Below are 22,684 nucleotides of genomic sequence, written 5' to 3' on the forward strand. Positions count from 1 at the left end.
AAACAAAAGCCCGAGTCGCAGCGCAGTGGATGAGTAAATGCCAACTGAAGTCATGAAATGGCACTTGTGATTGCCATTATTTTTGTTTAAGCTAAAAATATATATATATATAAGACAAAGCGAAAGACTACATATCTGGTCATCCAGGTTAACAAGTAAACTCGGCCAAAAAAAAAGGCAGGTCAGAAACCCAAGTGACAGCGGTGTGGATGAATACATGCCAAATTAAATCATGAAATCCCCCCCCCCCCCCTATTTTTAGGAAAAGAACAGGAGTCAAAAAAAAAAGACAACAGGACAATTGTCTGACAGATGGCAAATTGTGGGCCCAAAAGGATTCTGGGAGAATTTTTGGGCCAAGTTAAAATAAAAAAGCTGGTGCAAAGCGCATCACACACTTTCCACACTCCTCTCTACATACTTCCAGCGGCCTCCATTTTGTAACATACTGCACGCGCCACAAAATGATCATTATTTGCGCACTGTGTTGTTTTGCTCTTTTTAGCTCTCCTCTCACTCGCGCTAGTTCTCTCTCTAAGGCAAACTCACTGAATTTGGGGCTATTAGGCCCGCCGGTCTGACTCTGGTCTTCTAAACAGTAACAAATATTTTGAGGCTGCACATGAACAAGCGTTGCCTTGAGATACATACATCGAAAGTCCCCTTGCTTAATGCTAACATGCAATGTATAATACCATAGACAGGCTAACGAAACTAGCATCGATGTAGCAGTAGATGTAACCCTCTAATCAACTGATGTTTCAAAACAAATGGTGCGAAAACACATGTAGACAGACGATATAAACATACTTACTGGCATGTATTTTTTATCCTATGCGAAAAATTACTAATATTGTATCACTACAACTGTTCAGATTAAAATATTTGCCAAAATTAATGCGGCCATCATTTTTCTTGTTCTGTATAGGAGGGTGGGCGGTTTCTTCTCACCTGTGGCAGCGCGATGGACAGCTGCCTCTGCAGCGACTCCTTTTCATGTCCGAGCTCACGTAGTCGCAGGTGGGCCGTTCCCAGGCTGTCCTGGGTCTCCCTCAGACTCTCCAGCAGGCGCTCTCGCTCCGTCAGCATGTTGACCATCAACGACTCCAGGTTGCCCGTGCTGCCTCCTTCATCCCCGCCACTGCCGCCGCGGGTGTCCCGACTACCATAACCGACGATGCCACCTCCGATACCTCCGCCGAGGCCGCTGCCAGATCCTGCCGGCGAGGACGAGCCGCCGCCACCTCCGCCCCGCCCGTCCTCGGAGATGGTGGGCATCACCTCGCACATCATCTTGAGGCCTGTCTAGGGTTTGGTTGAGGGAGAGGAAGGGAAGAGGTGGTCCGGGAGAGTAAGGGGTAAGGTTGGGGGGGGTGGGAAGAGGACCCCAACCCAGGTTCTTCAGCAATACCACAGAGGAACCTGCAAGGACAAAAACACACGCTCGGATACAGTGTTACCCACACTCGACATTATTATTGAGAAACTACGAGAGAGAAAAAAAAGGTGATTATGATGAATAAAAAGTAATATCGCAAACAAAGCATCTTTAAACTTGTTTAATACTTTTATCTCTTTATTTTCCATCCACCCATCTATTTTCTTGATTTCATTCCTCACTAGGATCGCCGGGGTGCAGGAGCCTATCCCAGCTGACTTTGGGACTGAACTGGTTGCCAGCCAATCGTAGGGCACACTACTTTTCTATATTTGAGTAAAAACAATAAAAAATCGCAATAATCAATTTATAGATTTGTATCGGGATTAATCGGTAAAGAATGGAATCGTGACCTATGAATCGTGATGCGAATCGAATCGCCAGGTACTAGGCAATTCACACCCCTAGTTGTAATATAAACTTTGACAGGATTTGAAATGTAGTTATTTTTCTAGAAAGTATTTTGAAAGTTATAAGTTGCATTGCGAAAAAGTTGCAATAATTCAGAGAAAAATATAAAATATAAAAAAAATATTTCAAATAGTTTATCAGAATAAAATATTGTCATGAGAAAATGTGTAATTTCGAGAAAATTATTCTGAATGTTACATGCAAAAATTTAATATTGAAAAAGTTAGATTTTTTTAAGAGAACAATTGCAACACTGCAACAAAAAAAAGTTTTTTCTTTGAAAAAATATAAATGAAAAAAGTTGGAAAATGTTTTTTTAGAACTTCATAACGACAAAACAAGTTAAAGGTAGTGGTATTTTTGAAAAAAGTGACAATGTTACGATTTAAAAAATTATTTTTTCCAGGACAAAGAATCTTGTGAGGGAAAAAGTCTGAATTTTACTTGAGAAAGTTGTATTTTTTCAAAAACCTTCATAACATTGCAAGAACAAAAGTTGTATTTTATACAGCAAATATTCGCAATGATTTTTTGTATTTTTTCTTAGTATTGTGAGAGAAAAATGTATTACAATAATTTTTTTTATTTTTTTTTAAGTGAAAACAGCATTTATTTCTGAAGACAAACTTGTAATTTACAAGATTATTTTTTTTGTCTTTTCAAGAAAAAAATATTTTTAGTACAACAAAAACATTACCCAAAAAAGCGAGTGTTTTATGATGCAAAGCCTCGTACAAATACACGGAATGACGCGGATCGACGGACGTAAAATCTGCTTCAGTAGTCGCTGCTCAGTCCGTGTATTTTTTCTGGGCTTCGCATCATAAAGCACTCGTCGAAAGTTGGACATCAGTGATGGGCCAATGAAACGACGGTTTTGCCCAGCTCTGCTGATACCAAGTATCGTGTCGGGCCGATACATAGCATTTTTTCAAGATATCGGTACTCACGTCGGTGGCCGATACTTCTGTGGCTGTTTTACGATCAGACACTAGAAATTAGAAGAATAGAAAATTGCCATTAATTTCACGCAATTTTAAGGAAAATGCTATATTGGGATATGTAGGTCTTTCTTTAAATTTATCTATCGCTGAATTAAAAAAAAAAAGTACTAGTGCTATCGGTACTTGTTATCAGTGACTACTCAAGATTTGAGTATGCATACGGGTACTGGTGGTATCGAACATCCTTATAGCAAAGCATTACTTTTGTCTGGATGAATCTCCTCACTGGTGTCTGTGTACGGGATATGTCAGAAAAGTTCCAAGACTGGCATCATAGGAACTACAAGTTTTCCTATTGGAAGTAATTCCCTCGAGTCTAAGGCTTCTGAGCCATGCCTGATGTCGGCATCTTCATCATCGCGGCTATCTTGATGTTGTCCACATCTTCAAAACGGGTTACCTTGATGACCCATAAAACATTACGTTAGGACGATCACTGCAGCACGCCGATGTACTACTCGGTCAGGAGGTGTCGGATACTCACGGGCTCTTCTCTTCTTATGATGTGCTGTTTGATCGTTTAGCCCCACAATGAAGGGAAAACTTGCGATTTTTGCTTGAAATACATCTACATCTATATCTTCTCTGACACACCTTGTAGTTCCTTGGCGTCAAGATGCCACAAGATTGCGCCAATGTAATACATTTGCTTTGGCTCAAGCACAAAAACAACAAATAGGTGAGTTTTTCAGGATAGGCTAAAAAAAAATCAGTATATAAGCAAATTCGGAACTCTCGGGTTTGACTGTAGACATACAGGAAGTCAGCCAAGCAACATTTTAATTACCCATCCACCAGGCTTAATGTGTTTGTAAAATCCAGAGGCAGGAAGTGCCCACTTAAAGTGGAATCTCGCGATACCTCCGCCGAGAGCGTGAAATAGAGGGAAGGGTGGCGGTGGAGAGGCAGGCGAGGCGCGTGCGTCATGATGAGACTCGTGCATGCGCGCGAAAAGACGTCTCGAATGGCGTTGGCGGCGTTCATAGCCCCCCCATAAGACGACATTTTGTGAGAAATTACGGCTGTCAGGGTGTTCTTGTTGCCAAGGAGGAAGGGTTGGTTCGTCGAACGGTCCCAGACGTAGCGTAACCCTGGGAGGTGTCAATCATCCTGTCGCCAAGACGAGGCCTAATTAAGACATTGTGACATTTCAAAATGGTGGAAAATGGTTGTTTGGGACAAATATGCCGACGTTTCTTCCCCACTCGACCGCCCCTCCCGCCCATATAAAACAGCTGGACTGTCGAACAGCCGCCACCGTCGCCGATGATGATGATGATGATGATGATGATGGTGAAAATGAGGAGGATGATTTCCGGGGCCCGCTGGAGCCGCCGCGGCGGCTTCTCGTTCTTACCCGTGTCATGGTCCACCGAGAACGAGTTGAAAAGGAGGCCCTCCCGCCTCAGTCTCGGCCGGTGGCAGAGTAGCAGGAGGCTGTCCACGGTTCCAGCCCGGTGATGTTACTTAGCAGCCTGCTCCACATCCACATCTCCTTCCTCCGAGATGGGAGCGACGGTACCCGGGAGGTGTGTCAATTCCACGTTCTGCACGAAGGCTACATCCGGGGAAGATGTCACAATAAGAGTGTTTTATGGCTGCAAATCCGCGTTAGACTAGATATTATATTAATGCGCAGAGATTTGAAATTCATTACTTAAATGTCCTCACTCTGCATCCACTTTGAGTGAGCCTTTTGAATTATTTGATTCATTTATTCAAGTCAGCTGGTTACTTAAAAATCAAGTTTTCAGCAAAACTACCAGTTTATTACTGTCCAACTTTAGAAATCTGTCAATATGCGACACGCCTGCCTCTGTGTATTTAACAATTCTGTTTCTTATCATTTAATGTGAACAGAGAACAAAATACAGTCAAATCAAGGCCACATTCAGCACACCTCACTCAAGAATGAAGAATAAACTTTTACTTGTTTTTATTTTAGCACATTTTACATTTACATGCAAGCACTTTATGAATTGAAATGATCATTTTCATTGTTCCATAATCCTAAAATGAATGTGTAACATCTACAACTTAAGTGTGCCCTCTTACTTTGAAGCCCAAACTCAACACTTTCCGCCCATGAGTTTGACATCTCTGTGCACCTGACCACTTCCTGTCACTCTCCCTGCATCTTCATCACCTGGAAAATGACGTCACAAGCCAACGCTGGCCTCGCTTTTGCTTCAACACGTTCACTTCAGTGGCACCATTAAAGGTTTGAACTTTTTTATTTCAATCTATTTTGCACAATTTACTGTTCAAATACTGTATGCTTTTGTCGTGACTCGTATATTTCAAAGTTACTTCACATGAGAGAAGGGCTTAGTCTCCATGAGGAAGAAGGCAAATGACGTATACTTTTCAACTCTCAAGGGCACCCTGCGGAGGAAATTATTTTCATCTGCTCATTCTTGGGTCATGACCTACAGCTCGTGACCATAGATGAGTGTTCGGTCGGAGCTTCCAAACCTCATACACCAGCTCAGCTCCTTCACTACCAGAGAGGGTTTTTGGGTTGGGGGGCTCATGACGTGAAGCAGTTATTTACAAATAATCTGTACGGTGCAATTGTCGCAAATATTATAAACGGATCAATTTCAAACATCAATTGGACTTTAAAAAAATGTTAATAAATCAATAAAGCGCATTTTTGGACATAAATTAAGAATTTATTTAAAATTACAGCAACCCAGAATAAAACAGAACATCTTTAATCTCACCACAGCAAAAGAACACTTACAATAGTTTCAATGCAATTCTTCATGTTGTAGGGGTTGCACAACTTTTTTCTTTCTTTTTTTTTTAAAGGGGCATGATTCAAGTTTGAGTGTTAAAATAACCGTATTTTTAACCCACACGTTTTAAAAATTGTATAATGGACAGGAGGCACTATTTTGGCACAACGGCTGCACACGTAGCCCCTATTTTTCCTGTAGTCAAATAATAATGAGGGTTTGGTTTCTGTCTGAGCGTGACGTCAGGCGCGTGCATGCTATCTCGCTCCGCAGCAGTGTTCGCAATTGTTCACGGACAGCTAATTCAAGATGGATTTGAAGAGGCCCGCACTCAATACCTCCCAAACATCTACAGAGACTCCACGCAAGACAAAGAAGAGAGAAGTCTTGTGTTGCAAGCGTAAAGATTGCTTGTGTGTGACTGAAGGAGGCGGGAAAGCCGAAGTGTGTGGACGCCAGCGTGGAAAGACAAGTGTACGCGACAGGGGATGTAAAAGGGTCAAAACAAGAATTAACCAAGACTGGAGTGTGACCCTCCGTCTCCCAGTGGCTCATTTTGTTCGACCATCGGGCCAAAACTTTGGCGACGTGCAACGGGAGTATTCCTAGAAGGCGACTCCGACCCTGGAGAGAAAAATCTCCCCTGCGTCCCCCGACCACGGTCTAGTGTGACAAAACGGCAAAATTGAAATCGGACAAGCGTCGCGGGAGGACGCGGATCAATATTGGAGCAGCGTTCAACAGGTGGAGAGACCTAAGAGGGTGAAACGGGACGCACAGCTTGCTTTCTTCTTGCTAAAAAGATAAGACCTCGTCACGAAAATGCGGTAGGGTCTATTTATGATGAGCAATGCACAATAAAACTACCGCATACCGACTAACGTACGTCTCGGCGCACTGGCCGCGTGCACATCGCTCGCTTCTATTTCGCTTTTCGCCAGAGGGGTCGACAAATCTGCAAAAACTCAGAAACTTAAATCATGCCCCTTTAATTAAGTCGACATTAACGTGATGAAAGTTGCAAAGTCACGAAAGACTAGTCGCTGATGACGTCAATATTTTCACAGTAAAGTACGATTTAGGAGGAGTGAATACTTTGCAATAAGAGCAAGGTCGGAACATGGACATGGTAAGCAGAAATCTTGTTCGGTGTGCTTGCCGGCTGCTGCTGGGAGAATCAGATGACGCTTGCACAGCTTGGTCAAACGGGGAAACCTGGCCTTGTTCTGGGCTCACCACAGCTGCGGGTTCTGCATGGTGGGCATTTGCAAATAATTGCATTCAAAATCCCACTCGAGCATGCAGCTTTTGCTTGCTCTTTCCAGCACATTCAGAAATGCAAGGTGTCCGAAAAGTTACTACAGACTTCCTTTTTGTATATTTGGTTTGACGTTTCAGTCAAACACACGTGAGGCCACCAGCATTTGACAGCTTAGCTTTTGCAGTTGCACTGAGCAGCATTGTCAAATTGCCGCTTGGCAAGAAGTTTTTCCGTCCCCGATTGCAGTTCAGCACCAGTTTGAGGATCTTTATGGTTGTGACTCGTTACAATGCTCCAACACGTATAGGAAGCCCTTTTTTTTTATCGCAGGGGTTTACTAGTAAAAAAGTGATTGTTTTATTTCAAATGCCTACATTTCATCACCATCAATACAGTACACTGTGAGATGTAGGTATTATTTTTTTGTGCACTTGTGGTTGCAATAGTACACAACGTATACTGGAGTAACTATAACTATTAATGTGTGTATCCTTTTCAAAGACAGGTCTAGCCTTTTGAATGACATGGAAGTTAAACGTTTTGAGAAAGGTCTAATAGAAGGCTTGTAGTGGCGAAACCTGTAACAGGTGTGGAAAAATTAACCGTTTACTGTATTTTGATATTGTTATTGCTGAAAGCACAAGCGGCTGTTTCTATCCTCCCTCTAGCTCAGTGTTTGCCAACTTTATTGGGCCAATGCACATATTTCACATCAGAAAAAAATTTCACTGCACACCACTTTGCAAAACGATTCACAAAATGTGGCCATACAGGTTAATTATGTACATTCTCTCAACTAGTTAGTGGCTGAGCATCTGATTGTTCGGCCTGTTACTCTAAGTAGCAGGTATAGCTAAATTAACAAAAACCTTCTTTTTTTTTAATAAAAAATAAATATTTTTTGGCTCAAAATAATTGACTTGGATATTTTCTCACAGCATACCTGATGATCTCTCACATCACACTGGTTGGTAATCACTACTCTTGCTAAACCACCTGTTAAGGATTAAAATTTGTTCTAACTGTATATTCATTTTGCTAATGTTTAATAAACTGAAAATATACAGTTGAGCAATTTTACCGTACTGTAATGTACAATTTAAAAAAAATCTAAGATGTACTTAACCCGCAATAAGTGAGCCGCGATATAACGAAGGAGGGCTGTCAAGTTCCTCAAACATGATCAGTTCTTACACCATGCAGCGCAAGGCGTGCTACAAGACGAACTTGTAGAGGAAAAGTCTATCTGGAATCTTCAAACAGAAGACCTTCCGTGTGCGGTGAAGTAGTGTGACGGCCATAATGAGTCTCAAACTGGCACTGAAATGCTCCAATGTCATTATCGAGCTATGGGAAAGGAAATAACTAGCTTACAAAAACGACTACCTACTGTAAATGGAAATAGAAAAAAAAAGTATGGTGACTTTTGGGACATTCTGCATATGTTAAATCACATACAATACACTCAGCTGTTGCAGCAAGCGGCTCTGCCAAGCCAAAAACACGTCATTAGCGACTAGACGACGACGCACTCTAAACGCCACTGTGGAGTAGTCAAGTCGACTCGTTTGTACAACCCCTAATGTATATCAGTGCACATCAAAGTAGTGTGTGTGTTTGTGTTGCTCAAGTGTGTGCAGGCAGGTTCTGTGGCGGTTCGGCAGGCAGGTTATTCCGCACTTGGGCATCTTCAACGTTTTCCACAACAGCAACTTTTCCTGCCGAGACAAAAGGAGACTTACTCAACAACTTGAGTGGGACGTTACAACAAAACGCCGAAACACTTTTCTTAATAGTAAATAACATGAATAGAAATAGTATTTGGTTTCGCTATTGTAAAACCTATACCATCTGTAAAGGCAAAAGCTGTTTTCACACAGCATGTCAAAGTTTGCTTGAAGTGGACTCGGTCATTTTCTCAGCTTCGAAAAAAAAAAACTGAGCTCTTGCAAAGTGCTTGGACATTTCACACAACACCACCAACAATTGGATTTCGGCATTTTTTTGATCAAGTTCAAATTTATTTGTGTCCCTACAGGGCAATTATTGTTGCATCCAGCAGTGAACAACATTTAAGACAAACAAAACATAAAGAAGGAGCATAGAAGGTTTAAAAAAATATATACAGTGTATACTGGCACAAGAATCAACACGACCGAAGCAACGCCCATACATGACGGGGAAGGTGCAATCAGTGCAAACAGCAATTTCTGCATAAATATCATACTCATAACAAATCAAGCAATTCAACAAAAACTGTCAATCAATCAGGTACAACTCCTCTCCCGACCGGAGTTCAAGAGAGAGATGGCTGAAGGGACAAAGGAATGCTCGTACCTGTTGCTTTTAATCCTCTGAAATTTAAACCGAGATCGAGACGGCAACATCTCAAATTCAAGATATAAAGGATAGGAGTCATCCGAAAGAACGGCATTGGCTTTTCCCGATACATGCTTGTTGAACAAATCTGTAAGTGAGCTTAGATGAACTCCCAATATTTTACTGCTTGTATTAATTATTTTTGCTCAGTCCATTTTTTGGTGTTAAGGTTGCCAAACCAGCAGAGAAGAGAGAAAGTCAACACAGATTCAATGTATGATTTATAAAATCAAATCATCAAGCACGTATTGATGTGGAACTTGGAAAGTTGCTGGCCCTTTTTTTTTTTAAGATTGTCTGAGTGGCAAGTCAAATTTAACTTATTGTCCCAAGATATTTATAGCTCTCAACAGTGTCTACTGTCTGGCCTTTAATAATGGTTTGCTTTCTGAAATCAATGCACATTTCCTTAGTTTTTTGTACATTTAATTGCAGGAAGGCCTTATCACACCAATCCACAAAATCTTCAACCACAGGGCCATGGGAATCCTCATTGTCCTTAAGGAGACTGACTATTACAGAATCATCTACACATTTCAACATGAATCTGTTCTCATGCCCACTGCGGCAATCGTCAGTATAAAGAATATAGAGGAGACGGGAAAGGACACAGCACTGTGGAGATCCAGTGGAAGACGACAGCTCGACCGACATGCATCCATTCACCTTCACTCTCTGCGTTCTGGCAGTTAAAAAAAATTAATAAATCAAGAATCCAGCCTACAGTTAAAATCTAGATTTATATTGTTAATCGATTGAATACAATTAATAGGCAAACTGTAAGGGGTCAAGTAGATGTTCAATCTTTGCAAGATGATCTGTCTTTATCAGTTTTTCAAAACACTTCATAACAAGGGAAGTTAGAGCCACGGGTCTGAAGTCGGGTGATTACTTTTAGCCACAGGTATCACTGTGGACTGCTTCCCGCATCTCGGCACCCTCTGCTGGTCAAAAGAGAGCTGGAAGATGTAATAAAAAATAGGTGCTAGTTTTGCACAGGAACAAATTGGTCGACCACTCATATTAAATCGGGGCCCGGGGTTTTTCCGACTTTAGAATGTTTAAAAGATTTAGGCACAGAAGAGACATCAAACGGAACATGGCCAAGGCAAGATAATTTGTTTTTCAGGTTTAAAAATCACATTGCTAAAATCAAAATAGTCAAACCTGTGATAAAACGTATTAAACTCATTTGCTAATTGATTATCAGAGTTAAAACCAGCAAGAGCCACCTTCTTATTGCTCTTGGTTTCAGAACCAACAATAGATTGTTTACTTTCATTTGATTATTTTTTGTATTTATTTTAATATTTGCATAATTGATACATTTTCTAGTTATTTTAGTATTTATATACAGTATTTTTTTCATTTAGTTCTAAACAGAGGTGATTCTACGATCAGTTTTAGGGGTGCTGCAAAGAGCAAAAAGGGGGAGGGGGGTTGCAGTTAGTATTTGTTTGGGGGTACTATCCACTCAAAAAAAATGCGTGGTAAGTCAGTGAGTAAACCAAATTTAATAAAAGTTATGCAAACGAGTAAAGGACTGTAATAGTAAAATCTAAACATATCCTAAACCTAATTTCTGGGGCAAGGGTACACTTTTTGATACAACATGCTCTTCAACATACTCATTGACAGTTGTATATTATATTACTTTTAAACAGCATTATTTTATACATATATTTATTGAATTTATTTTTTATTGTTTCAATTATTTTGCATTATTTATTAATTTTTTTATGGAATTTTGACTTCCTATGCTTATTATATTTTCACATATTTTATTACTGTTATTTTTTCCTACGTGTAAATATTTGTGTGCATCATCTAATGTTCCCATCATTCCCAATCATTTTAATATTTATTCAATATTGTCTTAGTTTATCTTATTTTTGAAAAGGGAATTCTGACTACAGTGTATTCATATAAAATTTTTATATACTATGCTGTCCTCGCTCCGAAGCTTCGAGATTTCACCAGTTGTTACATTTATTTTATTGTAATTTTATTTTCTATCTTTAAAGATGTTTTTTTTAAATGTATTGATTTATTTACATTATTAGTTTTGTATTATGTTGTATTTATTTACTTGGAAAATTATTTAAGGTACAGGTTGTCCTCAACTTACGAACACAATGGGTTCCGAAAAGTTGCTGGAAAGTCAAAAAAAAATTGTAAATCGAATCACATTAAATTTTGTTACAAAATGTAATTTTATAATAAAAAATATATATTTAAATAAAAATATGTAAAAAATCCATTAAACAAAATAAATTATATACCTTATAAATACACTTTCTATACTAGTGTTGCACGGGATGCCAGTACTAGTACCGCACCAGTTCTTACATAAATACAAGACAGCCCGCCAACTCTGTTTTAAGGCGGGTACACATACACGCATGGCCACTTGTGTACCGATATGTGGAAAACGCCTCTTTCAGCTTGTGTGCGAGAGGGCTCAGGAAGATGGTTTCACGCACTGAACACTGAAGCACTTGCTGGCCGTGCCCTCTTCGTTGAGAAGCATAACGAGTTAAGGCTTCATGCATTGAACACTGAAACGCTTGCTGGCTGTTCACTCATATGGAACTTTGTTTTCTTACATGGCAGACAGCCACAGCAAGCCAACAGACATGACGTTTTGTAACAAGAGCAAATGTTTTTCGCGAAGAAGCAAAAGGAAAAAGCAACAATCACTCCTGGCCCTGCAGTGGACTCATGGTGCGTTCAATGAACAGGCACACAGTAGGAAATCACAGGTATGCATAGAAAAAGCCCAGATGACCGACAGGGCGACAGGTTGTGACTCAATTTTTGACACTTCCCTTAAAAAATAAGTCGAGTGTGAATTATTTTGTTCCCAGTTTGTAGTATTTGATTACACATTTGACTAATTGGGAGCGTAATGAAGAAGAGCAGAGACATGCGCACACACTTAAGCAACGTTACATTGAGTCATCAGTGCCACTGTATTACAAACGGATGACATCCAATGCAGTCAAATACAGTACTTCAAGAATATGGCATGCAATGTGAAAGCACATACAGTATATATGTCCTAATATTTTGAATTAATAAAAAATATAAATAATTTGGAGGTGGGGCTCGTTGGCGAGTGCCTGGTGGCCGGCCGGGCTTGCACCCATGGGGCCGGTCGGGCACAGCCCGAAGAGGAAACGTGGGTCCCCCTTCCCATGGGCTCACCACTGGTGGGAGGGGCCAAAGGGGACGGGTGCATAGTGGGCTGTGCGGCAGCCAAGGGCGGGGACCTTGGCGGTCCGATCCCCGGCTACAGAAGCTAGCTTTTGGGACATGGAATGTCACCTCTCTGGCGGGGAAGGAGCCCAAGCTGGTGTGTGAGGCATAGAAATTCCGACTAGATATAGTCGGACTCTCCTCCACACACAGCTTGGGCCAATCCTCTCGAGAGGGGTTTGACTCTCTTGCCCCCCGGCTTGGCCTCTGTACGTTGGTGTTTACCCCGGTGGAGGAGAGGGTAGCCTCCCTCTGCCTCCGGGTGGGGGGGACGGGTCCTGACTGTTGTTTGTGCTTATGCACAGAACAGCAGTTCAGAGTACCCACCCTTTTTGGAGTCCCTGGAGGGTGTGCTGGAGAGCGCTCCCCCTGGGGACTCCCTCGTTCTGCTGGTGGACTTTAACGCTCACGAGGGCAATGACAGTGAGACCTAGAGGGGCGTGATTGGGAGGAACGGCCCCCCCGATCAGAACTCGAGTGGTGTTCTATTATTGGACTTCTATGCTTGTCACGGATTGTCCATAATCAAAAATAGGGGTGTCCATATGTGCACTTGGCACCAGGACCACCCTTGGCCCTAGTTCGATGATCGACTTCGTAGTCGTGTCATCGGACTTGCGGCCGCTTGTTTTGGACACTTCGGGTAAAGAGAGGGGCGGAGCTGTCAACTGATCACCACCTGGTGGTGTGTTTGCTCCAATGGTGGGGGAAGATGCCGGTCAGACCAGGTAAAACCCAAATGTATTGTGTGCTGGGAACGTCTAGCAGAATCCCGTCAGAAAGAGTTTCAACGCCCACCTCCGGCAGAAATTCTCCCTTGTTCCAGGGGAGGTGGGGGACATTGAGTCCGAGTGGGCCTGAGTGTTCCGCGCCTCCATTGGTGAGGCGGCTGATCGGAGCTGTAGCCATAAGGTGGTTGGTGCCTGTCGTGGCGGCAATCCTCGAACCCACTGGTGAACACCAGCGTTAAGGGATGCCATCACGCTGAAGAAGGAGTTCTAGCAGGCCTTTTTGGCCTGTGGGACTCCAGAGGAAGCTGACAGGTACCGGCTCGCTAAGCGGAATGCAGCTTCGGTGGTCGCTGAGGCAAAAACTCGTACATGGGAGGAGTTCCGTGAGGCCATGGAAAACAACTTCCGGACGGCTTCGAGGAAATTCTGGTCCACCATCCGGCGTCTCAGGAGAGGAAAGCAGTGCACCATTAATACTGTGTATAGTGGAGATGGGGTGCTGCCTACCTCGAACTCGAGACATTGTGAATCGGTGGGGAGAATACTTCGAAGACCTCCTCAATTCCACCAACACGCCTCCGAGATGAGCTCCCCTATATCTCTGGGGTCGAAGTCACTGAGGTAGTAGCAAGGCCCCGGGGGTGGATGAGATCCGGCCGGAGTTCCTAAAGGCTCTGGATGTTGTAAGGCTGTCATGGTTGACACGCCTCTACAACATCACGTGGACATCGGGGACAGTGCCCCTGGATTGGCAGATCCCCCTTTTTAAGAAGGGGGGCCGGAGGGTGTGTTCCAACTATAGAGGGATCACACTCCTCAGCCTCCCTGGTAAGGTCTATCCAGTTGTGCTGGAGAGGACGGTCCGCCGGGAAGTCAAATCTCGGATTCAGGAGGAGCAGTGTGGTTTTCGTCCTGGCCTTGAAACAGTGGACCAGCTCTACACCCTTGGCAGGGTCCTCGAAGGGTGCATCGGAGTGTGTTTTGTGGATTTGGAGAAGGCGTTCAACCGTGTCCCTTGGGGAGTCCTGTGGGGGGAGCTTCGGGAGTATGGGGTACCGAGCCTCCTGATCCGGGCTGTTCGGTCCCTGTACGACCATTGTCAGAGTTTGGTCCGTATTGCCGGCAGTAAGTCGGATTCGTTCCCAGTGAGGGTTGGACCAATGCTGCCCTTTGTCACCAATTCTGTTCATAGCTTTTAAGGACAGAATTTCTAGGTGCAGCGAAGCGTTGAGGGGGTCCGGTTTGGTGGCCTCAGTATTGCATCTCTGCTTTTTGCAGATAATGTGGTGCTGTTGGCTTCATTAAGCCGTGATATCCAACTCTTGCTGGAGCGGTTCGCAGCCGAGTGTGAAGCGGTTGGAATGAGGATCAGCACCTCTAAATCCGACGCCATGGTCCTCAGTCGAAAAAGGGTGGCGTGCTCTCTCCGGGTCGGGGATGAGGTCCTGCCCCAAGTGGAGGAGTTCAAGTATCTTGGGGTCTTGTTCACGAATGAGGGCAGGATGGAGCGGGAAATCGACAGGCGGATCGGTGCAGCGTCTACAGTGATGCGGACTCTGTATCGGTCTGTTGTGGTGAAGAAGGAGCTGAGCCAAAAAGTGACGCTCTCGATTTACCGGTCTATTTACTTTCCTACCCTCACCTATGGTTACGAGCTGTGGGTCGTGACCAAAAGAACAAGATCCTGGATACAAGCGGCCAAAATTTGTTTTCTCCGCAGGGTGTCCGGGCTTTCCCTTAGAGATAGGGTGAGAAGCTCGGTCATCCGGGAGGGACACAGGGTCGAGCCGCTACTCCTCCGCATTGAGAGGAGCCAGTTGAGGTGGCTCGGGCATCTGGTTTGGATGCCTCCTGGACGCCTCCCTGGAGAGGTGTTCCGGGCATGTCCCACCGGCGGAAGGCCACGGGGGCGACTATGTCTCCCGGCTGGCCTGGGAACGCCTTAGGATCCCGTCGGAAGAGCTGGTCGAAGTGGCTGAGGAGAGGGAAGTCTGGGCTTCCCTCCTAAAGCTGCTACCCACCGCAACCTGACCCCGGATAAGCTATAGCAAATAGATTTAAAGATAAAAATTATTTTAAGTTATTTTGTCAGTGATAATTTTGCTGCTTTTGCTGATGTTTTAGATTTTTCTCGAGGTACCATTTCAGTACCGGTATTCAAGTATTTTAAGCAGTGAAGAAGTCAACATTTTGGTATTGTGACATTATTCTATACAGTACATAAATTAAATTTAAAAAACATACATTACATTTTTATTATCCATCCACCATCCCTTATCTGAATCACTTTTCCACACAGTACATTACATTTTTTACACAGTACAATGCAATAAAAACAAAATAGATATGCTTACTGTACGTAGATGGTGGAGGAGTTATTGAGTTGAGTTCAGGTGAGGCGGAAGTGGAATGCATTACATATTGGGTGTAACGGTCTCATGAAACTATGTTTTCCGACTGTCCCTGAAGTGCACATGAATTGTGATTGGTGCGTATGACGAGTCACGATGGCAACGCCGAGTCAGATTCAATTGATTTCGAAGCTGAACAAAATATTGTATGATTTGCTACTACGCCGATAAAGAAAACAACTGAGGGCTGCTTTTCATGACTATCCTCCTGGAGAGCCTCTGAAATGTACTCAGTGTGGCGCCAATATCGAGTGTATGAAGAGTGTGTGTGTCGTGGCTCCTGTGCCGTTCATTACTGGACAGAGAGGTAGTTGAAATGCGCAAATGGGACGATGCTGCTCGGGCGGGGTTGTGGCAGAGAGGGGCACTACAGTACAATACTGTACCATAATGTATGATGTGGTGCGCACTTAATTATTAACTTGCACGCAAAATGCAGCTTTTATAGACATCAGTCAGCCTTTGTTCGTATCTGCGAATGTTTGTAACTTGAGGACTACCTGCATTGTTTTTTTTGTTTTTTAACTAGAAGTATGACTTCTTCGTGGTTTGACGCCTTCACCATTCTAGTGTCGCGTACTCACCTTTATCTTCATGTTGTGGGGGCTGGAACTGAAGCTCTCCTTGAGGCCCGGCCGGCGGCTGTCCGTCAGCTGCCGGTTGCTTCTGCCTCTGCGACATCTCCAGCACGGCCTAGAACAACCACATTCTAGTCACGCTTGTGATGATTTCACGTAAGCTCGGAGGATGTCATTGCAGCCAAGGTACCTGCTGGTACTCCCTCCTCTGGGCCTCCAGGGCTTTTCCTCTCTCTTTCAGCAGCTCCTGCTCCTGCCGTAGCTTGTCCGCCCTCCTCTTCAGCTCCTCTTCCTTGTCACGGATCTCTGCCTCAAAACGCTGCAGCTCCTCCTCGGTGTACGCCGGACTGGCGTCCAGAGTCTGGAGACATTATGGACAATGCAACGTATAGAACGTAAAGAATTTAAACGGCTGGTGCAGCCTGATAACTCAAAGGGCATTGTGCTGCTCAATCTGGTGTGTGTGCCTTGGCCACCAGGGGGCAGTAGAATACATACAGACACACTGAAGAGGAAATATTATTACTGGGTAGTCCTTTTTCACAGAGGATAAAGAATATATGCCTGTGACTATTGTTGTATGCTCTGTCTGCATGTGTTGCTCTTGCTTGTGTTCAAATATAAGTTGTTTCACAGTTGTAAAACCGTAACACTGATGCTACTTTTATTAGCCTGCCTATGGCATTTTGCATTATGTGCTAGCATAAAAAGCTAGTGTACGATTCTACGAAAGTAAATGTGGTTTGGTTAAATAGAACAAAAAGTGTAATTTTCTTCATTTATTTTCCCAACTGCTGCTTGTTGTGAAGCTTACTAACTGCAGCCATTTTAGTGTGAGACACAAAAGAAAAAAATGAAAAACAATCAAATAAATTGGTCCAGCAAAAGCTCATATCTCAAAACGCCCCTAAGTCAGGTCACAGTTGCAGTACCACTGTACATTTTTATTGATCAATCTATTTCCAAAAAAATGGCAGTGAGTGAGCCCTTCTGAATGAAGGAGTGGTATTAAGTTCAGGAAGTAGTGGATTTGTGCAAAGAGCCCATTTGAGTGAATTATGACATCACAGTGGGGCTAACTCTTATGCCCTATTATGTTTCTCAGACTATCACGTCGAAGCCAAAAGGAAAACAGAGCTGCAGTGTTAGCATAAATTAGCCATCATTATTTTCTGATAATGTTTGCTACATTGTCTCTGTGGGGGTTGAAGGGTATTTTTGTTTGAGTAAATTCATATGCATTTGCTACACGATTGGGTAAGTCTATTTCAGTGGCTTGGTGATGAAAGGTTGCATGTAGGGGTGGTAAATCTTGCAAAAATTTACTATCACGATGAAAATCAGAATTTTGATTTTATCATGATTTATTTTAAATAACATGAAATAGATATTAAATTAGTTGTAGTATTTAATAAATACATGGCTAGTAAGTAAATCCGATCTTTTTATGGACTGTTCACATTGCAAAAACAAATTCGACTTCAATGTGAACGCGACACGCCCGCGATGCGACTCGCATGCACAAAGAGCACACGTAGAGTGACGTACACCCAAACCAACGTCACGTTGTAGTGTTCACGGAATTAACCAGACTCGCAACATTTTACCGCCAGCCAACCCGCCGAGGCAAGCGACCTTTATCAGTGCCGTATGCAAATTTAGCTGTGCCAACGCGCGTTACTGGGCTTGTGGACTCTTTTCGCAGACGTGTTAGAAAATGGATTCATGTGTCTTGCCTGCATAGATTATGCAAATTGCGAACGCCCGCTTCCGATTGCTGGACTGTTTTCACGCTCGCTCATGTTTGGCTGCTGTCCTTGGCTTTCTTGAGCGTCAGTGTTTACAATCAGAGCAGAAACCCGTAAAACTTGTAAAGGTGTGTGCGGTACTTTGCCACACCGATTGGCTGTCAAATAGGGAGCAGGCTGTATGGCTGTCTCTTTCAGTCAGTGGCAGAAAATGAGCTGACGGTCAAATTGTGCTGAAATGCTTTACGTCGCGATCAGACGATTCCACAGAAATGACAGATCGTGAGCCTCGCATTTCTTCTAACGATCTAATATCGTCATATCGCCCACCCATAGTTGCATGCGATAATGCAATGAAATCAGAGTCCTTGCGTGAAGTCGGGCTTGCTGAGCTCACACTTGCTGCTGCACTTACCTCCCATTCTTTGGGGGTGTTGAACTCCTTCTTCTCGGTGGACTTGAGGAACTCCTCCAGACTCACCAGTCGATCTTTGTTAGTGTCAACCTTGAGGAAAAAACACAGCAGGGGGATGAAAGAATGAAATGCCAACATTTGAGAGTAAGAGTGGGCGAAAGGGGAAGGAAAAAAAGGAAAAAAATAAACATAAAAAAACAATTCTGGAAAAGGGAAGCGGTCCACCGCACACAGTTAAAAATTGAGACACAATTTATAACAGCCTGATGAAGCCCTAGGCTAAACACGTTGTTGGTGTAAGTCAATAAATTGTGTCTCAATTTTTAGCCCTGTGCGGTGGACCGTTTTCTTTTTCCAGAATTTTTGTTTGCTGACACCACAAGCACCAGTGGATACTTTTTCTGTGCTGTGCGAGGCTATTTCCTCTCCATAATAATCTCAACAATTTGACGATTTCCTACAAAAAATATTGTAAATCCGCAGATGCTTCACAGAACAATAATAGGTAGACAGTATTTCTGAACATCTTTTGTTGATTTTTTACAAATTGCTTCCTATCTCTTCTGCAAAATAGCGCACAACGATATTCTACGACAATATTTAACAACAAAGAAATTCAAATTATGTCCAATAGGGTGGTTCATTTATCTTTGTGAATATTTACTTCAACGTGACCTATTACTCCATATGAACAGATATGATTACATTTTGAGCTGCAGTAAGTAGTGGTCTACCATTGCCAACGACTACAGTTATCAGTATGAGAACATTCGTTTAAAAAGATTTTGTTAAATATGTCTGACAATAATCCAGTTTCTCCATAATGAGAAATCAGCAAAGTTTGATGTGGAGTATGCAAAGATTACTTTGAAGCCTATCAATGGAGCCGTTACTCAATGTAAAATTACACATCATGAAAGAAACTTTGATGATAATATCGATGACGATATATATCGCCTACCCCTATGAATCGATATCCTTCCCACATGACGGGAGACAAGACTTACGTTCTTCATGATATGCTCCCTCATCCTCAGCCGCTCCTCCTCCATCTCCATCATGTCGTCTTCCTCGTTCTTGGGGTCGTACACTTTCTCCAGCTGTGAGAACACGTTGCTTTGCTTAAAAACATTTTCAGAAAAACTTGCTAAGCAGTTTTTTTCTGCCTAGTACAAATCCAGTGTGTGAGGATATTCCGTAACGTCGGGACAGAGTTATGAAGTTTTAGCAATATATGACTTTGCTGGGTTCCGTGCAAAAGGCATAGACTGCCGTACCTCTTTGGTGAAAAGCGCCTCCAGCTCCTGCTCGTCCAGAACACCGTCCTCGTTGGTGTCTAACAAAGTCAAGAGCAAAAATTAGGTGGTGGGGTCAGAGATGGGGAGATGCAGATGGGAGGTGTCAGTTACCATGAAGCTTGAAGAAGGTCTTGGGATTGAACTCTTTGGGGTCCAGTCTGTCTGTCTCCTCCCAGACTTCCCTCAGCTGAGCCACGCTGCCCTGAGCAACAGGAAGAACAGAGATGAAGTACTTCCTGTTAGAAAATTAACAAACAAGTGACAGAAGACACCTACTGGAGCGTTGACTCTGGGGTGTTGTCGATGTTTGTCCTTGAGCTTTTGCATGCGCTGTTCCTCCTTCTCCCGCTTCTCCTGGTCCAGACCCTTCAGGTACTCGCGCCTCTCGTGCTCCTTCAGCATCTCGTAACGCTTGAACTCCTCGTGTCGCTCAGCATCATAGTTTTCCAGGTCTTTGGTAGCCTAGTGTACAGATATGAACAAAGTAGAAAATCATAACTGCCATCTTGCGCAATATAAATAAACACAATTAGAAATATTAACCCGCAGTGGAGGCCATTAGGAGCACTTGTTGAAAGGCCTAAAATGAGTAGTAAGCATATTTACAGTTTGGCATGTGCGAATTCACCTTGTCGCAGAGTTTGTTTTGTAACATATTCTACAATATTCATGGGAAACTCACCTATTACCAATATAAATATTTGTACATGGCAAAAAAATCTGGAAATTATTATTTATAAAATGATGTCTATTTTTTTATATTATACATTTCTTGTTTTTGTAGCATCTCTTTGAGACAGCGAATAGGTACTCTAGGCTGCTAACACGGGGGGGAATTATTCAAACTAGTTACTAGTTAAACTAGTTAAATCTATGCACTAACTCTCCCAGGTCCTGACTTGCTCATCTAATCGCAAATCTAACTAAATCTAAATCTAGTGGCAGTGTCAGATTTGTGATGGACAGTCAGCGAGAGTGGATTGATAAAGTGGTCGCGCCTATGTCTGCTACAGCTGCTATAGGTCACAAACGTTTTGCCAAACCAGAACTAAACCAGTGGAATCATCAACAATAGCTCAACAGAACATCTCAAAACATATCTCCGATCACTGCATTAATGTAGTGGTTTTGGGTTAGTGTCGGCACATCAATTTAACACCTGCGCATGCTTAGCTGTTATTTGTAAGGGTACAGCGATGTTTGAAGATTTTTTTAAGTGTGTGACGTACTACTAAAGTGTGTTGTGAGATTATACTCTGTGGTATATGTATGGCTTAAACTATTACTATGCGCAAGACATTTTAGTGGAGCATCAATCATTTGCTCAAATTCACTATTTGCTGTCAGGCTTAGTGCAAGGGGTCCACTATACATGCCTTGAGAGACTCTGAGGGACTACAAACATAGGAGACATGACTCTCACCGTGGAAATGAGCAGCTCTAGGTCTTTGGCCTCAAAGGCATTCTGGTTGTGCGGGTCCAGATGTTCAAACTGCTTGAGCAGCGCGGTATGGTCCATCTGCAGACCTGAAAAGCAGTCATTCAACTTCAGTGACTCAGGCACTCCAACATATAGAGAAAGATAGATATTTTTCTTACAAGGTATCTAATATTTTTTAATTTAATGTGACTATTTTCGCAGTTCCTCTGGCATGGTTGGACTCACTCTGCGTGTTGGTGCTATCTAGCTTGGCTTTGAGCAGCATCCTGAGCCGCGACACCTCCTGCCGCTTCAGCTCGTCCAGACGCGTCCTGACGTTGTGACTGACCAGGTCTAGCTCTTTGCTCAGGCGACCGTTCTTGATGTCTTCCGTGTTGGCAGTCTGCAGTTTTTCCCGGAAGTGAGGGTCCGTCTCCAGGACCTCGATCACCTCTCGGAGGTATCGATCGTAGTACAGACCCGTGTCCTGGTGAACAAAGCATGTCAAATGAAGGTCAAATGATAAATGGGGGAAAGTCCATACCATGCTCTCCTCTTGTTCTCCATCTTTGACTTCCTGGTGAACCTCTTTGCGGTCAATGGGCACTGACAACGCAGAGACGGCGAGAAGCAGCAGCACCCAGACACCTTCCAACTTCATCCTTCTGCTTCAATCATAGTGAAATAATTTCAATTCAATCTAATTTGTATACATTTGAATGAGAAACGATGTAACTTCACACTATTGACTGATAGTGTACATTCACACAAACGCATTCACGGAAATATGCAAAATAGGGTCGAGGATAATAACTAATCAAATTAAACTATTAAAATTTTGTTTAGAGAGGCGACTTAGTAACGAAACACGTCGTATAATATCGGGGTTCCCATTTGGAGTTATAGGCGCAACGCCGTTGTTTATTTTTAGCAGAGCTCGTGCCTCCTAAAACAAAACAGCAAAAACAGCGTAGATCAAATTACAAAGCACAAGTAGTGTCTTTATGTAGTACTCTATCCATCTAATGAAGAAAACAAATACTGTAAATATATTTTAATGTTTTGTGGAATTGAAGCGACGAGCTAGCCAGCTAGCTAGCTGAACAGTCGTGAAACAATACAAACGAGAAGCAACGTCACGTGAAGAGGTACATACGCAGCTCTGTCTGTCTCTTGTATGTATGCCGATACTTCAGAATTTACATCACAAAATCTATATAATATTATAGTATATTAAGATTAAAACGACGTAATACACTTACCGCAGGGGCATTTTTAGCCTGTTGGCCGAGCTCCAGAAAGGAAATTACTCGTCCGGTTGGTGGCGGATGCAGTGACGTCATAAACATGCTGCCGAGATTGTATGGTGCATTCAATGACCCACGGATATACAGCGCCTTGCAAAAGTATTCATTTTTTCCCCAACATTTTGGCACGATACGATCACAAACATAAACATATTTAATTGAAATTTTCTGTGAAAGTTAAAACACAAAGTAGCACAAAATCGCAAAGTAAAATGAAGTGGATCTCTTATATCGTACCGTGCAAAAATGTTGAAAGACTCAAGGGGTATGAATACTTTTGTAAG

At 42.9% G+C, this 22,684-nt stretch overlaps 2 protein-coding genes across 8 annotated transcripts in view; both read right to left on the bottom strand.

The window, feature by feature from the left end:
- Positions 1-4,391, bottom strand: part of LOC147181656 (liprin-alpha-3-like) — a 28,403-nt gene extending 24,012 nt beyond the window's left edge. For 4 of the 6 annotated variants that reach the window (XM_086091356.1, XM_086091397.1, XM_086091379.1 and 1 more), the window contains exons 1-2: positions 4,211-4,391; positions 952-1,422 (exon numbers count right to left, since the gene is read on the bottom strand). In XM_086091356.1, the coding sequence (XP_085947482.1) occupies positions 952-1,293 (342 nt within the window). In that variant the 5' untranslated portion in view covers positions 1,294-1,422; positions 4,211-4,391. Of the gene's footprint in view, positions 1-951; positions 1,423-2,799; positions 2,841-3,055; positions 4,050-4,210 lie in introns of those variants that run through there. The other 2 variants (XM_086091364.1, XM_086091372.1) reach the window with 2 other exon arrangements.
- Positions 4,392-5,506: 1,115 nt separating this feature from the next.
- Positions 5,507-22,451, bottom strand: nucb1 (nucleobindin 1). 2 transcript variants are annotated; one of them, XM_086091452.1, is made up of 12 exons: positions 22,356-22,451; positions 21,638-21,761; positions 21,340-21,580; positions 21,097-21,200; positions 19,950-20,135; positions 19,785-19,875; positions 19,653-19,711; positions 19,383-19,475; positions 18,376-18,465; positions 16,403-16,573; positions 16,219-16,327; positions 5,507-8,573 (listed from the first exon to the last, which is right to left on the bottom strand). In XM_086091452.1, exons 1-12 carry the CDS (start codon positions 22,364-22,366, stop codon positions 8,482-8,484), a joined length of 1,371 nt encoding a protein of 456 aa, XP_085947578.1. In that variant the 5' UTR covers positions 22,367-22,451; the 3' UTR covers positions 5,507-8,481. The 2 variants fall into 2 exon arrangements, with proteins under 2 accessions (XP_085947578.1, XP_085947587.1); XM_086091461.1 differs by having other exon boundaries at positions 21,638-21,758; positions 22,356-22,438.
- Between the last annotated feature and the right edge of the window lie 233 nt (positions 22,452-22,684).

Source organism: Leptonotus elevatus, chromosome 1 (assembly GCF_054856555.1).
Source record: "Leptonotus elevatus isolate MCC_2025b chromosome 1, RoL_Lele_1.0, whole genome shotgun sequence".
NCBI lineage: Eukaryota > Metazoa > Chordata > Actinopteri > Syngnathiformes > Syngnathidae > Leptonotus > Leptonotus elevatus.